Genomic DNA, 23967 nt, shown 5'->3' on the forward strand with positions numbered 1-23967 from the left:
TAATAGCATATTAAGAGCATTATTCCAAAGAAAAGCAATGGCAGTTAAAAGATAGGCTTGTAGTAGAACTCCTGATCTTCTGATAGTGTAATTTGTATGATATTGATTATATATTATTACAGCTGGATTAAAAGAACTGAAAGTGTTTGTGGACCTGGCCTTCATGTTGGCTAGGGATGAGCCAATCAGTATAGCCCGTATTCAGTGTCTACACTCGGCTGTAACAGGATATGCCCCTCTCATATTTGACCTTGATGAAAGCTGTGGGTACAAGCAGTTATTGAACCTTTCTGCTGTTGTATGGAAAGAACTTGAAGCAAACCCTAAACTGCCAGACAAATTGGTAAAAATATATTTATTTTATACAGTAAATTTATAATGCGTATGGGCACTAAATAGAATATTAAAATAGAATAAATGCTTTATATTGTTTTAGTATGTACAGTTAAACTGCCTTACGTAGCAAGCCAAGGGAGTAGTCATGTGGCTGCTTTAGACATGTGGCTGCTTATGTCTTGTTGAAATTAGAACAAAAATAAGTTTAGGGATATTTGCTGACCGGCTGTTTAAGGCAAGTGGTTGCTTAATACAGGTTACCACTTAGGCAGGTTTAAATATACATGGTAATTGTTTTATTTTTATGTAAAACCAAAGAAAACAAAGATCTCAGGTGTGAATGTTTCAATTAGACTGAATTCATTGTTACAATTTGCAAGGATAGTTTATAGAAAGAGCATTTGTTTCAAAAGGGATGATGATCATTCAGGTTTGTTCTTCTTTTATCTCTAACCACATATTGCCTTTAAATTATTTTTATTGGTCTTGATCTTCATTTAACAGGATTGTACTAAAATGTACTAGATCAGTATTTTTCTCTTGAATACCATTTCTAGAAAGACACAAATCGCCAGCTACAGTGGCTCAAAGAGATCAAGAAAGAAGTTAACTCCCTTATGCAAGCTGAGGCCATCAATGCTAATGGAATATTTACAGTTGGTAAAAATACATGGAAAAAGGATGCACAGTCTCAAAATATAGATGGAACATTGATGGTTAGCTTGTGTTTATTTATTAAATTTCCAGATACAGATGACATGTAGAACACCCAACCCAGGTCACTAGGTCCTTGGTCAGGGTTACACTTGAAGGTTAAAAGCCAGATAGTTTAACTTACCGTCCATTCTGTATTGTCTAAAAAACAAAGACAAAAATCAAACAGGGAATGCCACGTACCAAAATCGCAGCCTCCCCAAAACGAAACCTACAGCACGCAGACGTGCACACCACAAACACACACACACACATACACGCGCGCACACACAAAGTCAACACACGAGGACAAAACGAACAAACAAAGGAACACTGGGGCACCGCCTTGGAACGGTCAGTGGCAAAAACATAAACCACTTTTAAGGTTTTCACAAAGTGACAAGGTGTGCTTTTGTGATCGCGCGGCGCCCGTCGTCCGTGCGTCCGTTCGTAAACTTTTGCTTGTGACCACTCTAGAGGTCACATATTTCATGGGATCTTTATGAAAGTTGGTCAGAATGTTCATCTTGATGATATCTAGGTAAAGTTTGAAACTGATTAACGTGCGGTCCAAAACTATGTCAGTAGGTCTAAAAATAGAAAAACATTGTGACCTCTCTAGAGGCCATACTTTTCAATGGATCTTCATGAAAGTTAGAATGTTCACCTTGATGATATCTAGGTCAAATTTGAAACTGGGTCACGTGCCTTTAAAAACTAGGTCAGTAGGTTAAATAATAAAAAAACCTTGTGACCTCTCTAGAGGCCATATTTTTTACGGGATCTGTATGAAAGTTGGGCTGAATGTTCATCTTGATAATATCTAAGTCAAGTTCGAAACAGGGTCACGTGCAGTCCAAAACTAGGTCAGTAGGTCTAAAAATAGAAAAACCTTGTGACCTCTCTAGAGGCCATACTTTTCAATGGATCTTCATGAAAGTTAGTCAGAATGTTCACCTTGATGAATTTTAGGTCAAGTTAGAAACTGGGTCACGTGCAGTCAAAAACTAGGTCAGTAGGTCAAATGATAAAAAAACCTTGTGACCTCTCTAGAGGCCATATTTTTCATGGGATCTATATGAAAGTTGGTCAGAATGTTCATCGTGATGATATCTAGGTCAAGTTTGAAACTGGGTTACATGCGATTCAAAATTAGGTCAGTAGGTCTAAAAATAGAAAAACCTTGTGACCTCTCTAGAGACCATACTTTTGAATGGATCTTCATGAAAATTGGTCAGAATGTTCAACTTGATGATATCTAGGTCAAGTTTGAAACTGGGTCACGTGCCTCAAAAACTAGGTCAGTAGTCAAATAAAAAAAATTGTGACCTCTCTAGAGGCCGTATTTTTCATGGGATCTGTATGAATATTGGTCTGAATGTTTATCTTGATGATATCTAGTTCAAGTTCAAAACTGGGTCATCTGCAGTCAAAAACTAGGTCAGTAGATCTAAAAATAGAAAAACCTTTTGACCTCTCTAGATGCCATATTTTTCAATGGATCTTCATGAAATTTGGTCTGAATGTTTACCTTGATGATATCTAATTAAAGTTCGAAACTGGGTCACGTGCGGTCAAAAACTAGGTCATTAGGTTAAATAATAGAAAAACCTTGTGACCTCTCTAGAGGGCATATTTTTCATGAGATTTTTATGATAATTGGTGGGAATGTTCATCTTGCTGATATCTAGGTCAAGTTCAAAACTGGGTCATGTGCTTTCAAAAACTAGGTCATTAGGTCAAATAATAGAAAAACCTTGTGACCTCTCTAGATGCCATATTTTTCAATGGATCTTCATGAAAATTGGTCAGAATTTTTTTTCTTCATATCTAGGTCAAGTTCAAAACTGGGTCACATCAGCTCAAAAACTAGGTCACTATGTCAAATAATAGAAAAAACGACGTCATGCTCAGTTCAAAACTGGGTCATGTGGGGACAGGTGAGCGATTCAGGACCATCATGGTCCTCTTGTTTGTACCATGGTACATCATGTGGGATGTATTTATAGACTGATGATAATTGCTAACTTCTTTTCTGCTGTTTGTTGGAAATAAAAGTGGTAGACTTTAAATGTAATTTTTCTGTAACATTAAATCCTTAAGTATCCTGTTGTAGGGAAATAACTGCAAGAGTTTTAACTTGCATTAAGAATGACAATTAAATTTGAATTAAAGGAACTAAAGGACACCTTGAAGCTGACTGTACCAGAGCAAGAGGGTAAAAGAGAGTTGAGGAACTACACATTCTCACAGTTACAAGACTTGCAGAGTAGACTGATGCTGGTGACAGGTAAAGCTGAGAAAAGAACTGATAGTGTGGACAGATTCACCATGGTAAGTACAATATATTTCTTTTATATTTGATTTAGAAGTTTGTTCCTGTCTGTGGCTAGTTTGCTAAAATCACTGATTTTGAATCACTTGACATTAATCACTCATATTCAAAACATGCATGTGATGTAGGACACTCATTGTAAGAAAGCTATCCAGTCAGCTTGCGGAAGGTCTTAGGCTCTTCTTAGCCTGAAACATGCCTGAAATTATGTCTAGAGGAGCACCCTAGGTGACAATTTGACCTTAGTTGTTGGATTGAGTTAATTGCCAACAGGAACAGAAACTAGATTGTTGAAGTGCTAGAACTGTTCAAAACTTAAGCTCTGCTTTTTAGCTCACCTGAGCTCAAAGTGTTTGTGCTCAATGTGAGCTTTTGTGATCGCCCTGTGTCCGTCGTCCGTCGTCTGTTGTCTGTCTGTCGTCAACAATTTGACTGTTAACACTCTAGAGGTCACAATTTTGGCCTAATCTAAATGAAACTTGTTCAGAATGTTACCCTCAATAAAATCTTAGACTAGTTCGATATTGGGTCATCTGGGTTCAAAAACTAGGTCACCAGGTCAAATCAAAGGAAAAGCTTGTTACCATTCTAGAGGTCACATTTTGGACCCAATCTTAATGAAACTTGGTCAGAATGTTACCCTCAATAAAGTCTTGGATGAGTTCGATATTGGGTCATCTGGGGTCAAAAACTAGGTCACCGGGTCAAATCAAAGGAAAAGCTTGTTAACACTCTAGAGGTCACAAGTTTACCCAATCTTAATGAAACTTGGTCAGAATGTTACCCTCAATAAAATCTTGGACAAGTTTAATATTGGGTCATCTGGGGTTAAAAACTAGGTCACCAGGTCAGATCAAAGGAAAAGCTTGTTAACACTCTAGAGGTCACAATTTTGGCCCAATCTTAATGAAACTTAGTCAGAATGTTACCCTCAACAAAATCTTGGACGAGTTTGATATTGGGTCATATGGGGTCAAAAACTAGGTCACCAGGTCAAATCAAAGGAAAAGCTTCTTAACACGTAGAGGCCACATTTATGACTGTGTCTTCATGAAACTTGGTCAGAATGGTAATCATGATGATTTCAAAGTCCAGTATGAATCTGGGTCATCTGGGGTCAATAACTAGGTCACCAGGTCAAATCAAAAGAAAAGCTAGTTAACACTCTAGAGGCCGCATTTATGACCGTATCTTTATAAAACTTGGTCAGAGTGTTAATCTTGATGATTTGTAGGTCAAGTTCAAATCTGGATTAGGTGGGGTCAAAATCTAGGTCACCGGATCAAATCAAAGGGAAAGCTTGTTAACACTCTAGAGGCCACATTTATGACTGTATCTTCATGAATCTTAGTCAGAATGTTAATCTTGATGATCTTTAGGTCAAGTTCGAATCTGTGTCATGTGGGGTCGAAAACTAGGTCACCGGGTCAAATCAAAGGAAAAGGTAATTAACACTTTAGAGGCCACATTTATGACCATATCTTAATGAAACTATCTTGATGATCTTTAGATCAATAGGTCAGGTGAGCGATACAGGGCCTTCATCGCGCTTTTGTCATGAAATATTGTGAAGTAGATTATATTGTTGCAGTCTTGTTTTGAAAGTAGGAATTTATACCGGCTACAAATACATGTATATTGTCATCTTGCAGATATTTGACAGTATAACTAGGCTTAGCAGTGTTTATATGAAGCTTTGTTCATCTGGCTGTGTCCTCTTCAAAGACTGGACTGCAAGGTTTTTCTGTGACCCTGAACCTAATCGACCAGTTTGTGCTGTTTTAGAATTTGGGCAAGGTGATGGAGCTCCTCAACTGAAGGTTGTTATTTTAGCTCACCTGAACACAAAGTGCTTGGGGTGAGCTATTGTGATCGCTCGACGTCCGGCATCTGTCCGTCCGACTGTCCACACTTTCCTTTAAGCAACATCTCCTCTGAAACCATTCGGTGGAAGTTGATGAAACTTGGCCCGGATGTTCCTTTGGGTGGTCCTCTTTCAAAGTTGTTCAAATGGTTTCGCTTGGTTGCACATAGGGGCCACTAGGACTAAAAATAGAAAATTCTTTTAACGACATCACCTCCTAAATGGCTGGTCTGATTTTGAAATAATTTCATACAAATGGTCCTTATGTAGCTCTCTAGCAAGATTATTCAAATCATCCTGATTTGTCAAAAAACATGGCCGCCAGAGAACGTGGCCACTGTTTGCAATATGTATATATCGGAAGTTCAAAAAATCTTCTTGTATGTAACAGCTGGCTCAATTTAGAAATAATTTCACTCAAATGGTCCTTGTGTGACTCCCTACCAAGATTCTTCAAATAATTTTGATTCATCAAAAAATGTGGTCCAAGAGGGCGCGGTCACTTTTTCCCTGAAAGTATAAAGTGGAAACTTTAAACATCTTCTTTTATGAAATTTCTGACTCGATTTTAACAAAATCGTTCAAATTATTTTGATTTGTTAAAAAAACATGGCAGTCAGGGGGTGTGGTCACTTTTTCCTATAAGTGTATGGTGTAAACTTTAGAAACCTTCTTGTAGGAAACTGCTTGACCGGTTGTAAAATAATTCCACATAAATGGTTCTTGTGTGACTCTCTACCAAGATTGTTCAAATTATTTTGATTCATCAAAAAACATGGTTGCCAGGGTGTGTGGTCATGTCTTCCCTATACATTAAGTGTATATTGCAGACTTTAAAAATGTTCTTTCAGAAACAGAGGCCCAATTTTAAAATCATTGTCAGTAACTGTTGGCCCATCACAAAGACTATACAAATATACAGTTTCATAACATTTTACAGACATTTTCCTTGCATAATTATCTTCCAAAACTGTTGAAGCAAGCTGTGCATCTCAGGTGAGCGACTTAGGGCCACCATGGCCCTCTTGTTATTAAATAAACATAACATAATCAACACTTTTAACGACCAAAGGTACATGTATATTTATCATGTTTCTTAAAAGGTTTTAGAGCTTTTAAAAAAAGATACATCTGCAATTAAATTTACAGTGCTGGTACATGCTTACAGAAGTTTTCAAGAACTTTTATAGGAAGTTCTTTGTTGTGGTAATACAATTTTGTGGAAAGAATTTGTTTTAAATTACTCAAGTGTGGTGATTTTCGACCTGGCTTTTGTTTTACTACTACATGTACATGTATATGAACATTCATGTTTTTTAATCAGGTTCGAAGGTCGGAGACAGAAGATCTACAAGACATTATTCCTGAACTTGCAAACTTCATGGAGACCTGTTTGGAAGAGTGGTTGAAGTACATAAACAAAAAATGCAAGAGTTATCTTCACCTGAATTATTTCACTGTAGACCAGTTAGTCATTCTTCAGAAAGAGTTGGTGAAAATGGGTCCTGACTCTGAACCTTCCCATCTTGTCTACCCACTACTTTCTGCTGTAAAAGACAGATGTACTCCAGGTTATTGCATTACAACTCTTAATTTTAGCTGAATTCTTGATAATATATAGAATAATCACTTGTGAATTTAAAGCTGTAGTGGCTAAGAAATAGTGGCAAAACAACTGTTTTATGCTCAATTGTAACTCAATTTTCTTTATCATTTTGAACAGTTTTGTCAAAATGTATTTAAGAAAGTGGTACCGAAGCAAAATTTAAGTTATCTCACTTTTCTTTGGTAGGTTGTTTTTCTGGTTTTTTGCACAGAAGTTCCACTAGGCTTTAGATAGAATAAACATAAAAGCAGCTGATTTAAATTTTTCTATACATTTATTTATAGACCTCTTCAATTTGTTTAACATTCATATAACAAACATTTGGAAGTATGTCTTGATGAATTATCAGATGACCTACTGGAAGCAATGGCTGCAGCAAAAGAGGAGATAGAAGGAGATGCAGAGATAGAGGTTGAAGAAGATGGTGACAGTGACAATGAAGAAGCTGAAACAGTAGAAGATTCAATTGAAGATGAGAAAAAACAGAGTTTTGTACATGAGCTGGTCCAGGCTGGCTATGAAGAAGCCCGTGCTATCAGAGCATTGGAATTTGTGGACCCAGAGGATGTGACTGCTGGTTAGAAAATCTTTTTTACTATATTTGCAAAAAACTAAAAAAAATTTTACAAAGATCTTTATAAACTAAAGAAACTACATGACATTCTATTATATCCTGATTAAACAAAGGAAGTTGCAAATGAATTTTTACCCTTTACAGTCAAAACATATTGTTATTAGCAAATGTTTCAGGTATATTTCCCAAATGTTTTTACAATGATTTGTCTTAACAGTTGTTGTTTGAGGTATTTTGTTGTAATTTTGTAATGTAAAACAGATGGTATCATTAAACTACAGGTATAGTTTGGTGCATGGATCATGATGACATTGAAATGTCTGATGAACATGACCAATCATTGCCAGAAACGCTTGAGCCATTGAGAGAGCAGCTTACACAGCGACCTATATTCAGTGGCTGGAGCCAATCGCAGACTGACATACAAACCATGATCACAGCAAACATACATGTAACTGGATTTGGGAAACAAATGTATATCTATAGATTTCGGAATTGAAGACTTCTGATATTGTCTTTAAAAATGTTAAATCTTTATTTGGTTTATTGATATACAGTGGAAACCCCCTAAACCAGACAAGCTTGGGACTGACTAAAGATTCTGGTTTTGAGAGGATTCCGATTTGGGGAAGATATCCTTGATTTGTATTGTAAGAGACGTTTATATAGCTGCTGTTGTTTTCTGTTGTATCATACAGGCGTTGCCCTTTGGTACACTACATTTTTTTTTCTGTATATGCAAGGGAACATGCAGTTAAAATATCCCTTTTTATACGCCCGTTTGTAAAACGGGACGTATTATGGGAACGCCCCTGGAGGGCGGGCGGCGTCCACAGACTTTGTCCGGAGCATATCTTCTTCATGCATTGAGGGATTTTGATGTAACTTGGCTCAATTGTTTATCATCATGAGACGGAGTGTCATGCGCAAGAAACAGGTCCCTAGGTCTAAGGTCAAGGTCACACTCATTCAAGAATGACTTTGTCCGGAGCATATCTTCTTCATGCATGGAGGGATTTTGATGTTGCTGTAACTTGGCTCAATTGTTCACCATCATGAGACGGAGTGTCCTGCGCAAGAAGCAGGCCCATTGGTCTAAGGTCAAGGTCACACTTAGAGGTCAAATGTCAAATTCAAGAATGACTTTGTCCAGAGCATATCTTCTTCATGCATGGAGGGATTTTGATGTAACTTGGCACAATTGTTCACCATCATGAGACAGAGTGTCTTGCGCAAGAACCAGGTCCCTACGTCTAAGGTCAAGGTCACACTTAGAGGTCAAAGGATACAAGAATGAAACCTTAGTCCGGAGCATTTCTTCTTCATGCATGGAGGGATTTTTAAATTACTTGGCACAAATGTTCACCACCATGAGACGGAGTGTCATGCCTAAGAACCAGGTCGTCGGTCTAAGGTCACTGTCACACTTAGAGGCCAAAGGTAAGATACAAAAATGACTTTGTCCAGAGCATTTCTTCTTCATGCATGGAGGGATTTTGATGTAACTTGGCACAATTGTACACCATCATGAGATGGCGTGTCATACATAAGAACCAGGTCCCTAGTTTAGAATTACTTCCCTATGTTGTTACTATAAATAGCTTATATTGTAAATTTTTTATTACTGGTTGTAGGGAAAAATCAAGACCACTTTTCTGTAGTACAACGTGCATGTTACATCCAATTTTTATGTGTATTTTGACCTATCTCTACCTGGTAAGGATTTTTGTGTGGACTTAGACTTTTTTGTTTGTTTTTTTTGTTTTAAGATTAACTTCCCTTAGTTGTTACTATAAATAACTTATATTGTAACTTTTTTATGCCCCCGAAGGGAGGCATATAGTTTTTGAACCGTCTGTCTGTCGGTCTGTCGGTCTGTCCGCATTTTTCGTGTCCGGTCCATATCTTTGTCATCGATGGATGGATTTTCAAATAACTAGGCATGAATGTGTACCACAGTAAGACGACGTGTCGCGCGCAAGACCCAGGTCCGTAGCTCAAAGGTCAAGGTCACACTTAGACATTAAAGGTTATTGCATTGATGGGCGTGTCCGGTCCATATCTTTGTCATCGATGGATGGATTTTCAAATAACTTGGCATGAATGTGTACCACAGTAAGACGATGTGTCGCGCGCAAGACCCAGGTCCGTACCTCAAAGGTCAAGGTCACACTTAGACATTAAGGGATAGTGCATTGATGGGCGTGTCCGGTCCATATCTTTGTCATCGATGGATGGATTTTCAAATAACTTGGCATGAATGTGTACCACAGTAAGACGAGGTGTCGCGCACAAGACCCAGGTGCGTATCTCAAAGGTCAAGGTCACACTTAGACATTAAGGGATAGTGCATTGAAGGGCGTGTCCGGTCCATATCTTTGTCATCGATGGATGGATTTTCAAATAACTTGGCATGAATGTGTACCACAGTAAGACGACGTGTCGTGCGCAAGACCCAGGTCCGTAGCTCAAAGGTCAAGGTCACACTTAGATGTTAAAGGTCTTTTTTCATGATAGTGCATTGATGGGCGTGTCCGGTCCATATCTTTGTCATTCATGCATGGATTTTAAAATAACTACGCATAAATGTGTGACACAGTAAGACGACGTGTCGCGCGCAAGACCCAGCTCCGTAGGTCAAAGGTCCTAAACTCGAACATCGGCCATAACTATTCATTTAAAGTGCCATCGGGGTCATGTGTCATCCTATGGAGACAGCTCTTGTTTTATAATTGACCGTAGGGAAAAAACAAGACCACTTTTCTGTGGTACAACATAGATGTTACTTTCAAATTTTAGGTGTATTTTAAGGTTTTTTTTGCAGACTTAGAAAAACAAAAGAATTACAGTAATTACTACACAACCACAGAATTAAAATTCCATTTGCAAGTACAGGTGCTAAAGAAATTTGCTATGACGGGCTTATATTGTGACATTCTGGCACTCTTGTTATCCCCTGACGAAAGTCGGAGGGATATAGTTTTGGCGTTGTCCGTCCGTCCGTCTTTCCGTCCGTCCGGTCCATCCGTCCGTCCGTCCGGAGCCATATCTAGAAAATGGTTGGGAATATTTATTTAAAACTTCATATACGTGTTAACCACTATGAGTTCTTGCGGCCCGTCAAGTTTCAGTCAGATTGCCCAAGTAACATCAGAGTTATGGCCCTTAGAAGTTTCTAGTGTTAAATATATAGGGTACTATAAATATGGCAATTTCTGCATCATAACTTTTGATATATTTGACCTTGAACTATGAAACTTTAACAGAATTTAGAGCACTATAATGTGGTTGTGCACACACAATTTCGTATGGATTTCTTTTGTAACTGCAGAGTTATTGCCCTTTAATTGTCTAAAAATCCACATATTTGTACATAACAAACTTGCCATTTGGCAGAATTTCGTTAAATTTCTTTCATTCTTTTCTGTGAACATTTATTATAAACATGTGAAGTTGCGCACCCACACCTGGTCGCCCACTTGCCTTGGTCACCCGGGGTGACCCCGGGGTCAAAATTGACCCCGCCCCAGGGGTCACTTGATTTTACATAGGAAAATCTTTAAAAATCTTCTTCTCAAAATAACCAGAAGCCCTAGAGCTTAGATATTTGACTTGTAGCATTGTCCAGTGGACCTCTACTTAAGTTGTTCAAATCATGACCCTGGGGTCAAAATTGACCCCGCCCCAGGGGTCACTTGATTTAACATAGGAAAATCTTCAAAATTTTTCTAAAAATAAACCAGAAGGCCTAGAGCTTAGATTTTTCACATGTAGCATTGCCTAGTGCACCTCTACAAAATTTGTTCAAATCATGACCCCGCTTCAGGGGTCACTTGATTTTACATAGGAAAATCTTCAAAAATTTTCTAAAAATAAACCAGAAGGCCTAGATCTTAGGTATTTGACATGTAGCAAAGCCTAATAGACTTCTACAAAATTTGTTCAAATCATGACCCCCAGGGTCAAAATGACCCCGCCCCATGGGGTTACTTCATTGTACATAGAAAAATCTTCAAAATTCTCTAAAAATAAACCAGAAGGCCTAGAGCTTAGATATTTCACATGTAGCATTGCCTAGTGGACCTCTACAAAATTTGTTCAAATCATGACCCCTGGGGTCAAAATTGACCCCGCCCCAGGGGTCACTTGATTTTATTTAGGAAAATCATTAAAAATGTTCTTAAAATAAACCAGAAGGCCTAGAGCTTAGATATTTCACATGTGGCATTGCCTAGTGGACCTCTACAAAATTTGTTCAAATCATGACCCCTGGGTCAAAATTGACACCGCTCCAGGGGTCACTTGATTTTACATAGGAAAATCTTCAAAAAAATTCTAAAAATAAACTAGAAGGCCTAGATCTTAGATATTTGACATGTAGCATTGCCTAATAGACTTCTACAAAAAAAATTCAAATCATGACCCCCAGGGTCAAATTGACCCCGCCCCATGGGGTTACTTGATTGTACATAGAAAAATCTTAAAAATTTTCTAAAAATAAACCAGAAGGCCTAGAGCTTAGATATTTGACATGTAGCATTGCCTAGTGGACCTCTATAAAATTTGTTCAAATCTTGACCCCCCAGGGTCAAACTGACCCAGCCCCAGGGGTTACTTGATTGTACATAGGGAAATCTTCATAAATTTGCTAAAAATAAACCAGAAGGCCTAGATCTTAGATATTTGATATGTAACATTTCCTAGTAGACTTCTACAAACTTTGTTCAAATCATGACCCCCGGGGTAAAATTGGCCCCGCCCCAGGGGTTACTTGATTGTACATCGGAAAATCTTCAAAATTTTTAAAAAAAACCCAGAAGGTCTAGAGCTTAGATATTTGACATGTAGCATTGCCTAGTAGACCTCTACAAAATTGGTTCAAATCTTGACCCCCCAGAGTCAAATTGACCCAGCCCCAGGGGTTACTTGATTGTACATAGGGAAATCTTCATAAATTTGCTAGAAATAAACCATAAGGTCTAGATCTTAGATATTTGATATGTAACATTTCCTAGTAGACTTCTACAAACTTTGTTCAAATCATGACCCCCGGGATAAAATTGGCCCCGCCCCAGGGGTTACTTGATTGTACATCAGAAAATCTTCCAAAAAATTTCTAAAAATCATCAGTTTGAAATTAGAAAAATGCAGCTCATATTACTCTGGTGAGCGATCCAGGGTCATCATGACCCTCTTGTTTTTCATTTTTAATTTTCCATCAATAATTATAATCAACATGTGAAATTTTGTTTCCTCTCCTATTCCCCCGCACCCCCACACCCTTAAAAAATAAATATATATACATATATATATTTCCATTCCTTTTTTTTTTTTTAGCTCGACTATTCATAGAATAGTAGAGCTATTGGACTCGCCCATGCGTCGGCGTCCGCGTCGGCGTCCGCGTCCCGATTTTGTTAAGTTTTTGTATGTAAGCTGGTATCTCAGCAACCACTTGTGGGAATGAATTGAAACTTCACACACTTATTCACTGTGATAAACTGACCTACACTGCACAGGTTTCATAACTCTATTTTGCTTTTTTACAAAATTATGCCCCTTTTTCGACTTAGAAATTTTTGGTTAAGGTTTTGTATGTAAGCTGGTATCTCAGTAACCACTTGTGGGAATGGATTGAAACTTCACACACTTATTTACTGTGATAAACTGACTTACATTGCACAGGTTTCATAACTCTATTTGCTTTTTTACAAAATTATGCCCCTTTTTCGACTTAGAATGTTTTGGTTAAGGTTTTGTATGTAAGCTGGTATCTCAGTACTCTCTAATTGGAATGGATTGAAACTTCACACACTTATTCACTGTCATGATCTGACATGCACAAAGCAGGTCCCATAACTTTATTTTGCTCTTTTTCAAAATTATGCCCCTTTTTCAACATAGAAATTTTTGGTTAAGTTTTTGTATGTAAGCTGGTATCTCAGTATCCACTAATGGGAAAGGCTTGAAATTTCACACACTTGTTCACTGTCATGATATGACATGCAATGCAAAGGGTCAATAACTCAACTTTGCATTTTACAAAATTATGCCCCTTTTTCAACTTAGGAGTTTTTGGTTAAATTCCTATATGTAAGCTGGTATCTCAGTACCCACTAATGAGAATGGATTGAAACTTCACACACTTGTCCACTGTCATGAGCTGATAAGCACTATGCAGGTTCCATAACCCTATTTTGCTTTTTTACTAAATTATGTCCCTTTTTCGACTTCCGTATTCATTCAATCGACAAGGCTGTTGAATAGTCGAGCGTTGCTGTCCTCCGACAGCTCTTGTTTTTTAAATGTTCAAACCTTCAACATGTTAAGTTGTGACTGCACAAGCCTTGCCCTCAGTCATGTTCAAGATATCTTACCAGTGTTCTCATAAGGACATCTGATTTTTTAAGTTCAAATGTACATGTTAAACAACAACACCTGGTTCCAAACCACTCAAAGACAATATTTCGTTCCAGTTAAACTTCAAGCGCACATTTCAATTAACTGCATTTAATTTTAAAAGCTAAGCTTATTACAGTAAGCATATCCCATTCAAAATAAATTCTTTAGTCAGGATCAAAGTATCATACATTTATTATGTACTCTTTAATTAAACATTTGTTTTCTGTTAAATTGATTTTGACTAATGAAATTATTTGCTTCTTATTAACATCCTTAACTTTTTGCCGGATATATTTTTTTGCCATTCCTCACCACAAACCCTTTCGGCGGGGGATACCAATTCATCGAATTTGCCTGTTAAACTTATTTTTTAGGTCACATGAGCACCAAGTGCACATAGTGAGTTATTGTGATCACGCTGTGTCAGTCGTTCATTCATGCGTCCGTCCGTCCATCAAGTCATCTGTGCATCGTCAAAAATTGTGTTTAAACGACATCTTCAAAAGCACTAAATGAATTTTGATGAAACTTGGCCTGGATGTTCCTTGGGTGGTCTTCTACCAATTTGAAAATGGTTCAAACGGTTCTGCTTGGTTGCACATAGGGGCTGCCAGAGCATAAAATAGAAAAAACTTCAAATGACATGTCCTCCTAAACCGATGGACTGATTTTAGAATAATTTCACACAAATGGTCCTTATGTCACCCTAACCCAAGATTGTTCAAATTATACCGATTCGTCAAAACATCAAAAAGCTTGGCCGCCAGAGGGCTTGGTCACTTTTCCCTGTGTGTATATAGTGGAAACTTTACAAATCTTCTTGTGTGAAAACTGCTTGCCCAATTTTAGAATAATTTTACAGAAATGGTCCTTGTGTGACCCTCTACCAAGATTGTTCAAATTATTTTGATTTTTCAAAAAACATGGCCGCCAGAGGGCGTGGTCACTTTTCCCTTTATGTATATAGCGGAAACTTTAACAATCTTCTTGTGTGAAACTGCTTGCCCGATACTAAAATAATTTTACACAAATGGTCCTTGTGAGACCCTCTACCAAGATTATTCAGATTGTTTTGATTCGTCAAAAAACATGGCCGCCAGAGGGCGTGGTCACTTTTCCCTTTATGTATATAGTCGAAACTTTAAAAATCTTCTTATGTGAAACTGCTTGCCTGATTTTAGAATAATTTACACAAATGGTCCTTGTGTAACCCTCTACCAAGAGTGTTCAAATTATTTTGATTCGTCAAAAAACATGGCCGCCAGAGGGCGTGGTCTCTTTTCCCGATATGTATATAGTGGAAACTTTAAAAACGTTCTTGTTTGAAACTGCAAGCCCGATTTTAAAACAATTTTACACAAATGGTTCTTTTGTGACCCTCTACCAAGATTGTTCAAATTATTTCGATTCATCAAAAAACATGTCTGCCATGGGGTGTGGTCACTTTTCTTCTCTGAATCAATAATAGCTAGAGCCTTGATATTTGGCGTGTGATATAAGATTTGTAATGTCTACCATAATTGTTCAAATTATTGCCCTAGGTTCAAAAGTGTGTGTGACATGTATACATTATAGGCTAACATAGGAGAAACCTAATTCTGTACTTATACAAGCACACTTGAAGCCTTGTACACAGGTGGGCACTTTAGGGTCAATGACCCTCTTGTTACTTTTTCTCTAGAGCTTTGATATTTGGCATGGGATATAAGGGTGTGACTCTCTACCATAATTGTCCAAATTATTGCCCTAAGGTCAAAAATGGCCATGTCCCTGTGTGTGACATGTATTTACTCTAGGCTTATATATAAGAAACTTTGAGAATCAATAATAGATAGAGCCTTGATATTTGGCATGTGATATCAGAGTTGTACTGTCTACCATAATTGTTCAATTTATTGCCCTAGGTTCAAAAGTGTGTGTGACATGTATATATTATAGGCTAACATAGAAGAAACATAACTCTGTACTTATACAAGCACACTTGAAGCTTTGTACACAAGTGAGTGCTTTAGGGTCAGTGACCCTCTTGTTTTAGGAGAAGGAATCACGAAATCGTTAATTCCCATTTAATGACAACACAGTCTTTGAAATTTTATCAATTACTAAACATCCGCTACAAACAAACAAAAAAAAATATTTGGTTAATCTCTTGTAATTATTGTATGTTTCTTGAGTGTCCGCAATCATTCTTTTATTCTTTTTAGCTCACCTGTCACATAGTGACAAGGTGAGCTTATGTGATCACCCTTCGTCCGTCGTCCGTCGTTTGTGCGTCCGTGCGTCCGTCCGTCAACAATTTCTTGTCTGCACGATAGTGGTTTCATTTATGATTTCATTTTAACCAAACTTGCACACAACTTGTATCACCATAAGATCTCGGTTCCTTTCTTGAACTGGCCAGATCTCATTATGGGTTTCAGAGTTATGGCCCCTGAAAGGGCAAAATTTGCTATTTTGACCTTGTCTGCACAATAGCAGCTTTATTTATGATTTGATTTTTACCAAACTGGCACACAACTTGTATCACCATAAGATCTTGGTTCCTTCCTTGAACTGGCCAGATTCCATTATGGGTTCTAGAGTTATGGCCCCTGAAAGGGCCAGAATTAGCTATTTTGACCTTGTCTGTATAATAGCAGCTTCATTTATAATTTTATTTTAACCAAACTTGCACACAACTTGTATCACCATAAGATCTTGGTTCCTTTCTTGAACTGGCGAGATTCCTTTATGGGTTCCAGAGTTATGGCCCCTGAAAGGGCCAAAATTAGCTATTTTGACCGTGTCTGCACAATAGTAGCTTCATTTATGATTTGAATTTAATCAAACTTGCACAAAACTTGTGTCACCATAAGATCTCAGTTCCTTTCTTGAACCGGCTAGATCCCATAATGGGTTCCAGAGATATGGCCCCTGAAAGGGCCAGAATTAGCTATTTTGACCTTGTCTGCACAATAGCAGCTTCATTTATGATTTGATTTTAACCAAACTTGCACACAACTTGTATCACCACAAGGTCTTGGTTCCTTTCTTGAACTGGCCAAATTCCGTCATGGGTTCCAGAGTTATGGCCCCTTAAAGGTCCAAAATTGGCAATTTTGATGCTTTTGCAGCCATATAGAGACTTCATTTATGGTTTTATTTGATACAAACTTCCAAAATATCTTCAACAACAATAAATCTTAGATTCCATGACAAATCAGATCCAATCGTAGGTTCCAGAGTTATTTTATATCTGATTAACTCCCCTGATTGTAATCAAAATGGATTTATATCAGTAAGTTCTTATAGGACTTATTTGAAATTTCATTATTGTCATTAGTTGGACTGAGACAATCAGGGTAAATAACTGTGGACTGATTTTATGTCAAATTACCTCCCTTTATTTCAAATTAAAATGGGTATATCTCTGTAACTAATGAAGATACTGATCTGAAATTTCATTTATGTCAACAGATTTATTTGGCAGAGCCTTCTTTTGTTCACTTACAATACTTTTTTTTAATTACTTCCCTTTTACGTTACTATAAATAGCTTATTTTTAGTAACTTTTTTATTATTGGCCGTAGGGAAAAACCGAGACCACTTTTCTGTGGTACAACATGGACGGTACCTCCAATTTTTAGGTGCATTTTGACATATCTATACCTTGTAAGAATTGTTTTTTCTTTTTGGTTAAATTTCTTCCCTTTGTTGTTCCTGTCCTTTGGACTTAAATATTTTTACTGAGGACCTTCTTGTCCTCAAGTGCAATGATAACAGGTGAGCGATATAGGGCCATCATGGCCCTCTTGTTTTTTTTTGCCGACAATAACATGCTGAATTGAAAAAAATATGTTTCTTAGCTTATTGAGTAATTGAGCATGGCCTTTCTGTGTAATTTTTGTTTAATTATCACTTTTGTCTGTTTAATTTGATTTGTTTCATAGTCAAATTGAATAATAACCTTTGATGACATTAATCACCGACAAATTACCAACACATCATTAACTTGCAAATTCACAATTGCACATTTCTAATGCCGCACAGTCCGAGTGACACGGCTTCGAAAACTCCTCACTGAAATTAGTTTGACCAGAGGCCATGGAAAATTAGGTCAGTTTTTTGGAGATGAAAATACTTTGGAAATGACTACATTTCTGCCTATTTTCGTCCAGTTTCCTGAATCCAGAAAATCCTGTTTAAGGGAGATGGTTTTCTTATAAAAATAGAAGGTGAAAATTTGGGACCGACAGAAATCTCCGATTTTCGGCGGATTGCGGTCTTAGGAATATCCGGTTTGGTGGGCTTCCACTGTATATGAAAACTTTACAGATAATGATACAAAACTATGCTAATTTATTTGATATAAATGGAGGACAAACTTATTTTTAAAACCTCTGCAAGTGTGCAGACTTGAGCACTCCCCAGGAAATGTCCAATATTAGCTCATTATTGGATTTTTTGTAACTAATTTATATACCCTGCTGAAACATTTTGATTGTTGTGGAGTAACAAATGTAAAAAAGATAGCATCATAGATGTATGAAAAAAGAAAAAGAAACATTATTAGTCTTGCATTGATGGCTATATATAGTTTTATCTGCTTGCATGAAAGTTATGTCGAGTGGTCAGTATTAATTGTCTATAATTATATTTTTATGACTTAACATACAATTTTAGCACTGTTGGATCAGACCCTTTGATCAGTGATCTCAAAGCATTATGGAACAAGTTTTTAGAGTCGATTTCCTCCAACATACGGGACTATCTTAGTCTAGAACATCTTGGTATCATCTTGAAATATCTTGCCATAAAAGGTGAGGTCTTTTGCATTTCATATGTTTATGAAAAATTTAAGATCATTTAAGACTTTATTTAGCTTTCCAGTACTTATGTGTTTGGTTAAAATAAATCTCTTTGAGAAAAATGTTTTTGAACAAAGTGAGCATGTTCTAGGCATATCTTAGATTTTTAGCTCGACAATTCGAAGAATAGTCTAGCTATTCTACTCACCCTGGCGTCTGCGTCGGCGTCACACCTTGGTTAAGTTTTTGCCTGCAAGTAAATACAGCTAACATTTAAAGGCATATAGCTTTGAAACTTATTTTTTCTTTTTCTTGGTCAATTACCAACCTCACTGGGTCAAGTTCCATAACTCTGACATGTATTTTGAGCAGATTATGCCCCCTTTTGGACTTAGAAAATTCTGGTTAAAGCTTTACATGCAAGTTACTATCTCCAAAACTAATGCAGATATTGAATTGAAACTTCACATGTGTCTTCTGGGTTATAAATCCAGTTGATAGCAGCAAGTCCAATAACTCTGACCTTCATTTTGGCCAAATTATGCCCCCTTTTGGACTAAGAAAATTCTGGTAAAAGCTTTACATGCGAGTTACTATCCTCAAAACTAATGCAGATATTGAATTGAAACTTCACATGTGTCTTCGGGGTTATAAAACCAGTTGATAGCAGCAAGTCCAATAACTCTGACCTTTATTTTGGCCAAATTATGCCCACTTTTGGACTAAGAAAATTCTGGTTAAAGTTTTGCGTGCAAGTACATGCAGCTATTACTAAAAGGCATATAGATTTGAATTTTTTTTTCTATGTTCAAGTTCCATAACTCTGACATGTATTTTGAGCAAATTATGCCCCATTTTGAACTTTGAAAATTCTGGTTAAGGTTTTACATGCAAGTTACTATCTCCAAAACTAATGCAGATATTGAATTGAAACTTCACATGTGTCTTCGGGGTTATAAAACTAGTTGATAGCAGCAAGTCCAATAACTCTGACCTTCATTTTGGCCAAATTATGCCCCCTTTTGAACTTAGAAAATTCTGGTTAAAGTTTTGCGTGCAAGTACATACAGCTATTACTTAAAGGCATATAGATTTGAAACTTATTTTTTCTTTTTCTAGGTCAATTACCAACCTTACTGGGTCAAGTCCCATAACTCTGACATGTATTTTGGGAAAATTATGCCCCCTTTTGGACTTAGAAAATTCTGGTTAAGGTTTTACATGCAAGTTACGCTCCAAAACTAATGCAGATATTGAATTGAAACTTCACGTGTGTCTTCGGGGTTATAAAACTACATGATAGCAGCAAGTCTCATAATTCTGATATGCATTATGGTCAAATTATGTCCCGTTTTGAACTTAAAACTCGTTTGATATTTAACATTTTGGGTAATATTTTCCTGCTTCTGGGACAATATTTCGAATAGTCGAGCTTGGCTGTCTTACTGACAGCTCTTGTTATGTCTTCCGCCCATGAATGGAAATAATATTTTATTCTTTGATCAAAATTTAGTAAACTGCTTTAAATATTGATTGACAATATGAATATTGTTGGCCATGTTTAAGTAGCGCATCTCAAACCAGCTTTTAAAAAAAATCCTCAGAATTTATGTAGACCATGGCTTATTTTAGGGTATGTCGGTAGAGCACATTGTAAATAAATAAACCAAGTCTGCAAGTTTATATCTTATCTTCATTATCCTCTTATGATTACTATACAATATCACGATATATGACTGTTGATAAATACTAGCTAATTCATCACAACATATCTATAGTCTCTCCGGTACACATGTACCCAGTGATCACTATCCTATAAGTCCTGGATCTGAAATAATAATAAGTATCATAACTATTTGGCATTACAATACCGTAACATTTATAATAAAAAATGAATCATACATATTTATCAATGAGCATAATACATAACGCAATCATGTGGATAACACTCTTTACATCTTATGTCAGTCATGTATGATTATCAATACTTATGTTAAAATCAGATGTGTATAGTGGTAAAGTGTATAATGGTACTGTAACTACTAGTAAAACACACTTTATACATAAATAACTTTGTTCGACACATCCATTGTTCTTTACATAAAATACATGTATATGGCATTCAATAATTACCTTGCTTGTGAAGCAAAACCACTGTTACAACATGTTCAGTCTCTGGTCTGGTCCTGTTTAATCTTCCAGTCTCTCTCAGACACTGTGATGTATTAGCTGTAAAACCAAAACCATAAAGTGACATGCAATTGATATAGAATAAATGGCAGTTTGTAGACCGTCGCGGAAATTCATGACAATCTCAATACAAGAAGGATTTCTATAATAGTAAAATCATTATAAACCATACTAAATCAACACAAGCCAATACAAGAACCAATACTGACCAAAACATCCGATTTCAACCTGAAATATTCGTCCCATCAACTTTAAAACTGTCACTACAACTTTTCCCTTTCATGTACAATAAGAAAACTACATGTCCTCTCAACCAATCAAAAGAAAGAGCGGGATAGCAAAAGAAAGATCAAAGTACACTAAATGAAGGAACATCACAATGGGTTAAAACCTCTAAAAGTTGGCTCTGCTACATTCATGCAAATAGTATCTAAAGATAATGTACAGCAAGAAATATATCAGTTTCATTTAATTCAACTTGTTTAAGCTTTCTATTTTTGGAAAAGTATTACAAAATTAAAAAGTGTGTAATTTCTAAAATATAAAATATGAAGTGTCTATTAAATAGCATCACATAGTCATATGCACGGTCTTTTTATCATTAATTTTCATACCCTTGTCATATCTCTTATCACTGAGGCAGAGCTGGGTTTGAATTAAAACTCCCAAACTTAAGCTTGTAGAGTTTAGTTTACTTGCTATGTACTTTTTCTCTGAACATTTTCTGTTTGTATAGATACCGGAGAGATATCCAGATCATTGCCACCTGGGTTTAAAGATCAGCCAAATCTGATTATTTGTCCTTTACTGCAACTCAAGAGATGATAAGAAGTTTACTAAAAGTTTCTCAAAATTGCATATTGTTAGCATGCTTTTTGATATAAACTTATTGCCACACAAGTTTTTACCACACTTTTTTGTATAGTATTGAAATTGTGTCAAACGAAGGAATATTTTTGAAATGACTATCAAGATCATCACTCTTAGGGTTTTAAAAATATTTTTACCTTGTTTAACTTTTTGTGTTATTTCTCAAGTTCATGTGAACATTGTGCTTTAGTCATTTTGTCACATGTATGTAGTAATATTTAATGTTAGCTTTATCCTAACAGTTGAAAATAAAACAAAGTTGACTTCTGCGTTTTTTCTAGGAGATGTTTTACCGACCACACTGTCTGTATATATGATGGACAAAGACCAGCCATTGCCACAGTCAGGCGAAATACTGATGTGCACAAGCCAAACTACAAAAGATGAAGTAAGTTTTGTTTCTAAGTTTTCTTGATTGTAGGTATAAAGTTGATGGGCCATCTATGTATATATATATCTGATATATATCTCTGACTTCCAGATCTCTTACTTTAGAGGAAAAAGTTGCCATTTACATCTGGAAGACAAATTTAAGATAAGGTAGCTATGACATATTTGAGAATAATTAATTTTCTCTACCCAAGGCACAGTGTGGAATGAGAAACCAAACACTAGTGAGGTTTATTAGTCCCCTACTAGTGGAACACTGAAGGCGACTATAGGAATGCCCTCTGTCTGTCTGTCCATCCTCCAATCTGGATCCTGCAATTACTCTAGAAGTATTCATGCTAGATTCATAAAACTATGAATAGAGGGCATTATGCAGATTATGCAAGTACATGACTTATGCTTGTAGGTCATAGGTCACTATTGAAGGTCAAGTGAAATTTGTTTCTGCTCCATAACTTTTATATGCATTGATGGATTGGTGCTACACACAAATGTTCCTCATGATGAGACATTATGTCAATACATGATCTATGCATGTCAGTTAAAGGTCAAAATCACGGTTTAAGTTCAAGTAAAAATTTGTTTCCACACCATAACTTTTAATTGTTGAAAAATCAGCAGTCATTTGCTGTCATGTAAGAGTCCTTTCCTTGCCTATCACGTTAAAATAGATTGCGGTGACAAATGAGTTTTGGTATTTCTGGCATTATGTATATAGTGTATGACGTTATAATATTGCAAGTACTATAATGAGGTCACTTAAGTGCATTCTATCTCAGTTATTACTAAATGGATTTGATTCAAACTTAAAATAGTTGTTCCACATCATCACCCACATCATATGACACAAGGTCCATAACTCTAGCAGCAATTTTTCATGAATTATGCCCCCATTTTACTTAAGACTTAAGGTTAATTTTGATGCACTTTCTCTATATCTCTGTTATTACAGAGAGGATTTGATTCAAACTTAAAATAGTTGTTCAAAATCATCACTCACAGCATATGACACAAGGACCATAACTCTAGCACCAGTATTTCATGAATTATCCCCCTTTTCACTTAGAATTTCAGGTTAAAGTTTTAGTGCATTTTCACTCTATCTCAGTTATTGCTAAATGGATATGATTTATACTTAAAGTAGATATTCCACATCATCACCCATTTGACACAAGTTGCATCACTCTTGCACCAATATGTCATGAATTATGCCCATTTTTTACTTAGAATTATACTTATTTAATGTTTTGATACACTTTATCTTTATCTTTCTTATTACTTAATATTTTTGACATCGACTCAAGGTATTTTCCAATATCTTCATACATATTTGAGTTATTAAACGCTATTGACAGCTCCAGCTTCCTCAGATGTGCCCAGTTTCAATAACCAGTATCGAAATAGTCGAGCGCGCTGTCGCCTGTGACAACTCTTGTGATGTAACTTGGTACAAATGTTCACCATCATGAGACGGAGTGTCATGCGCAGGAATCAGGTCCCTAGTTGAGAATTACTTCCTATTGTTGTTACTATGAATAGCTTGTAACTTTTTTATTACTGGCCGTAGGGAAAAATCGAGACCACTTTTCTGTAGAACAACATGCATGATATATTCAATATTTAGGTGTATTTTTACCTATCCATACTTGGTAAGTGTTTTTGTGTGGACATAGATTTTTTTGATTTTTATACGCCCGAAGTGACGTATTATGTTATACCCCCGGTGCCCGTCTGTCCGTCCGTCCGTTAGCAATTTCGTGTCCGTTCTGTAACTCTTGAACGCCTTGAAGGATTTCAAAGAAACTTGACACAAATGTTCACCACACAGAGACGACGTGCAGGGCGCTTGTTTCGGATGACTAGCTTCAAGGTCAAGGTCACACTTAGGGGTCAAAGGTCATATGAGTGTGTTTCGTGTCC

General features: G+C 36.6%; 1 protein-coding gene and 1 long non-coding RNA gene across 12 annotated transcripts in view; one reads left to right on the forward strand and one right to left on the reverse strand.

Annotated features, from left to right (window-relative positions):
- Nucleotides 1-23967, forward strand: part of LOC123550949 (E3 ubiquitin-protein ligase rnf213-alpha-like) — a 163279-nt gene that overhangs the window by 127950 nt on the left and 11362 nt on the right. For 9 of the 11 annotated variants that reach the window (XR_008370484.1, XM_053540369.1, XM_053540371.1 and 6 more), the window contains 9 exons: nucleotides 123-343; nucleotides 894-1052; nucleotides 3205-3363; nucleotides 5017-5184; nucleotides 6553-6799; nucleotides 7184-7411; nucleotides 7690-7882; nucleotides 18473-18609; nucleotides 21939-22045. Coding sequence is in view for 9 of the 11 variants with exons in the window: in XM_053540369.1 (XP_053396344.1) it covers nucleotides 123-343; nucleotides 894-1052; nucleotides 3205-3363; nucleotides 5017-5184; nucleotides 6553-6799; nucleotides 7184-7411; nucleotides 7690-7882; nucleotides 18473-18609; nucleotides 21939-22045 (1619 nt within the window). In the remaining 2 variants the exon portion in view is untranslated. Of the gene's footprint in view, nucleotides 1-122; nucleotides 344-893; nucleotides 1053-3204; nucleotides 3364-5016; nucleotides 5185-6552; nucleotides 6800-7183; nucleotides 7412-7689; nucleotides 7883-7965; nucleotides 8096-18472; nucleotides 18610-21938; nucleotides 22046-23967 lie in introns of those variants that run through there. The other 2 variants (XR_008370485.1, XM_053540375.1) reach the window with 2 other exon arrangements.
- LOC128556197 (uncharacterized) lies at nucleotides 20246-21140 on the reverse strand. The gene is made up of 3 exons (XR_008370486.1): nucleotides 20997-21140; nucleotides 20731-20826; nucleotides 20246-20425 (listed from the first exon to the last, which is right to left on the reverse strand). It is a non-coding gene; the product is annotated as an uncharacterized LOC128556197 (long non-coding RNA).

This window comes from Mercenaria mercenaria, chromosome 4, assembly GCF_021730395.1.
Source record: "Mercenaria mercenaria strain notata chromosome 4, MADL_Memer_1, whole genome shotgun sequence".
NCBI classification, from domain to species: Eukaryota; Metazoa; Mollusca; class Bivalvia; order Venerida; family Veneridae; genus Mercenaria; species Mercenaria mercenaria.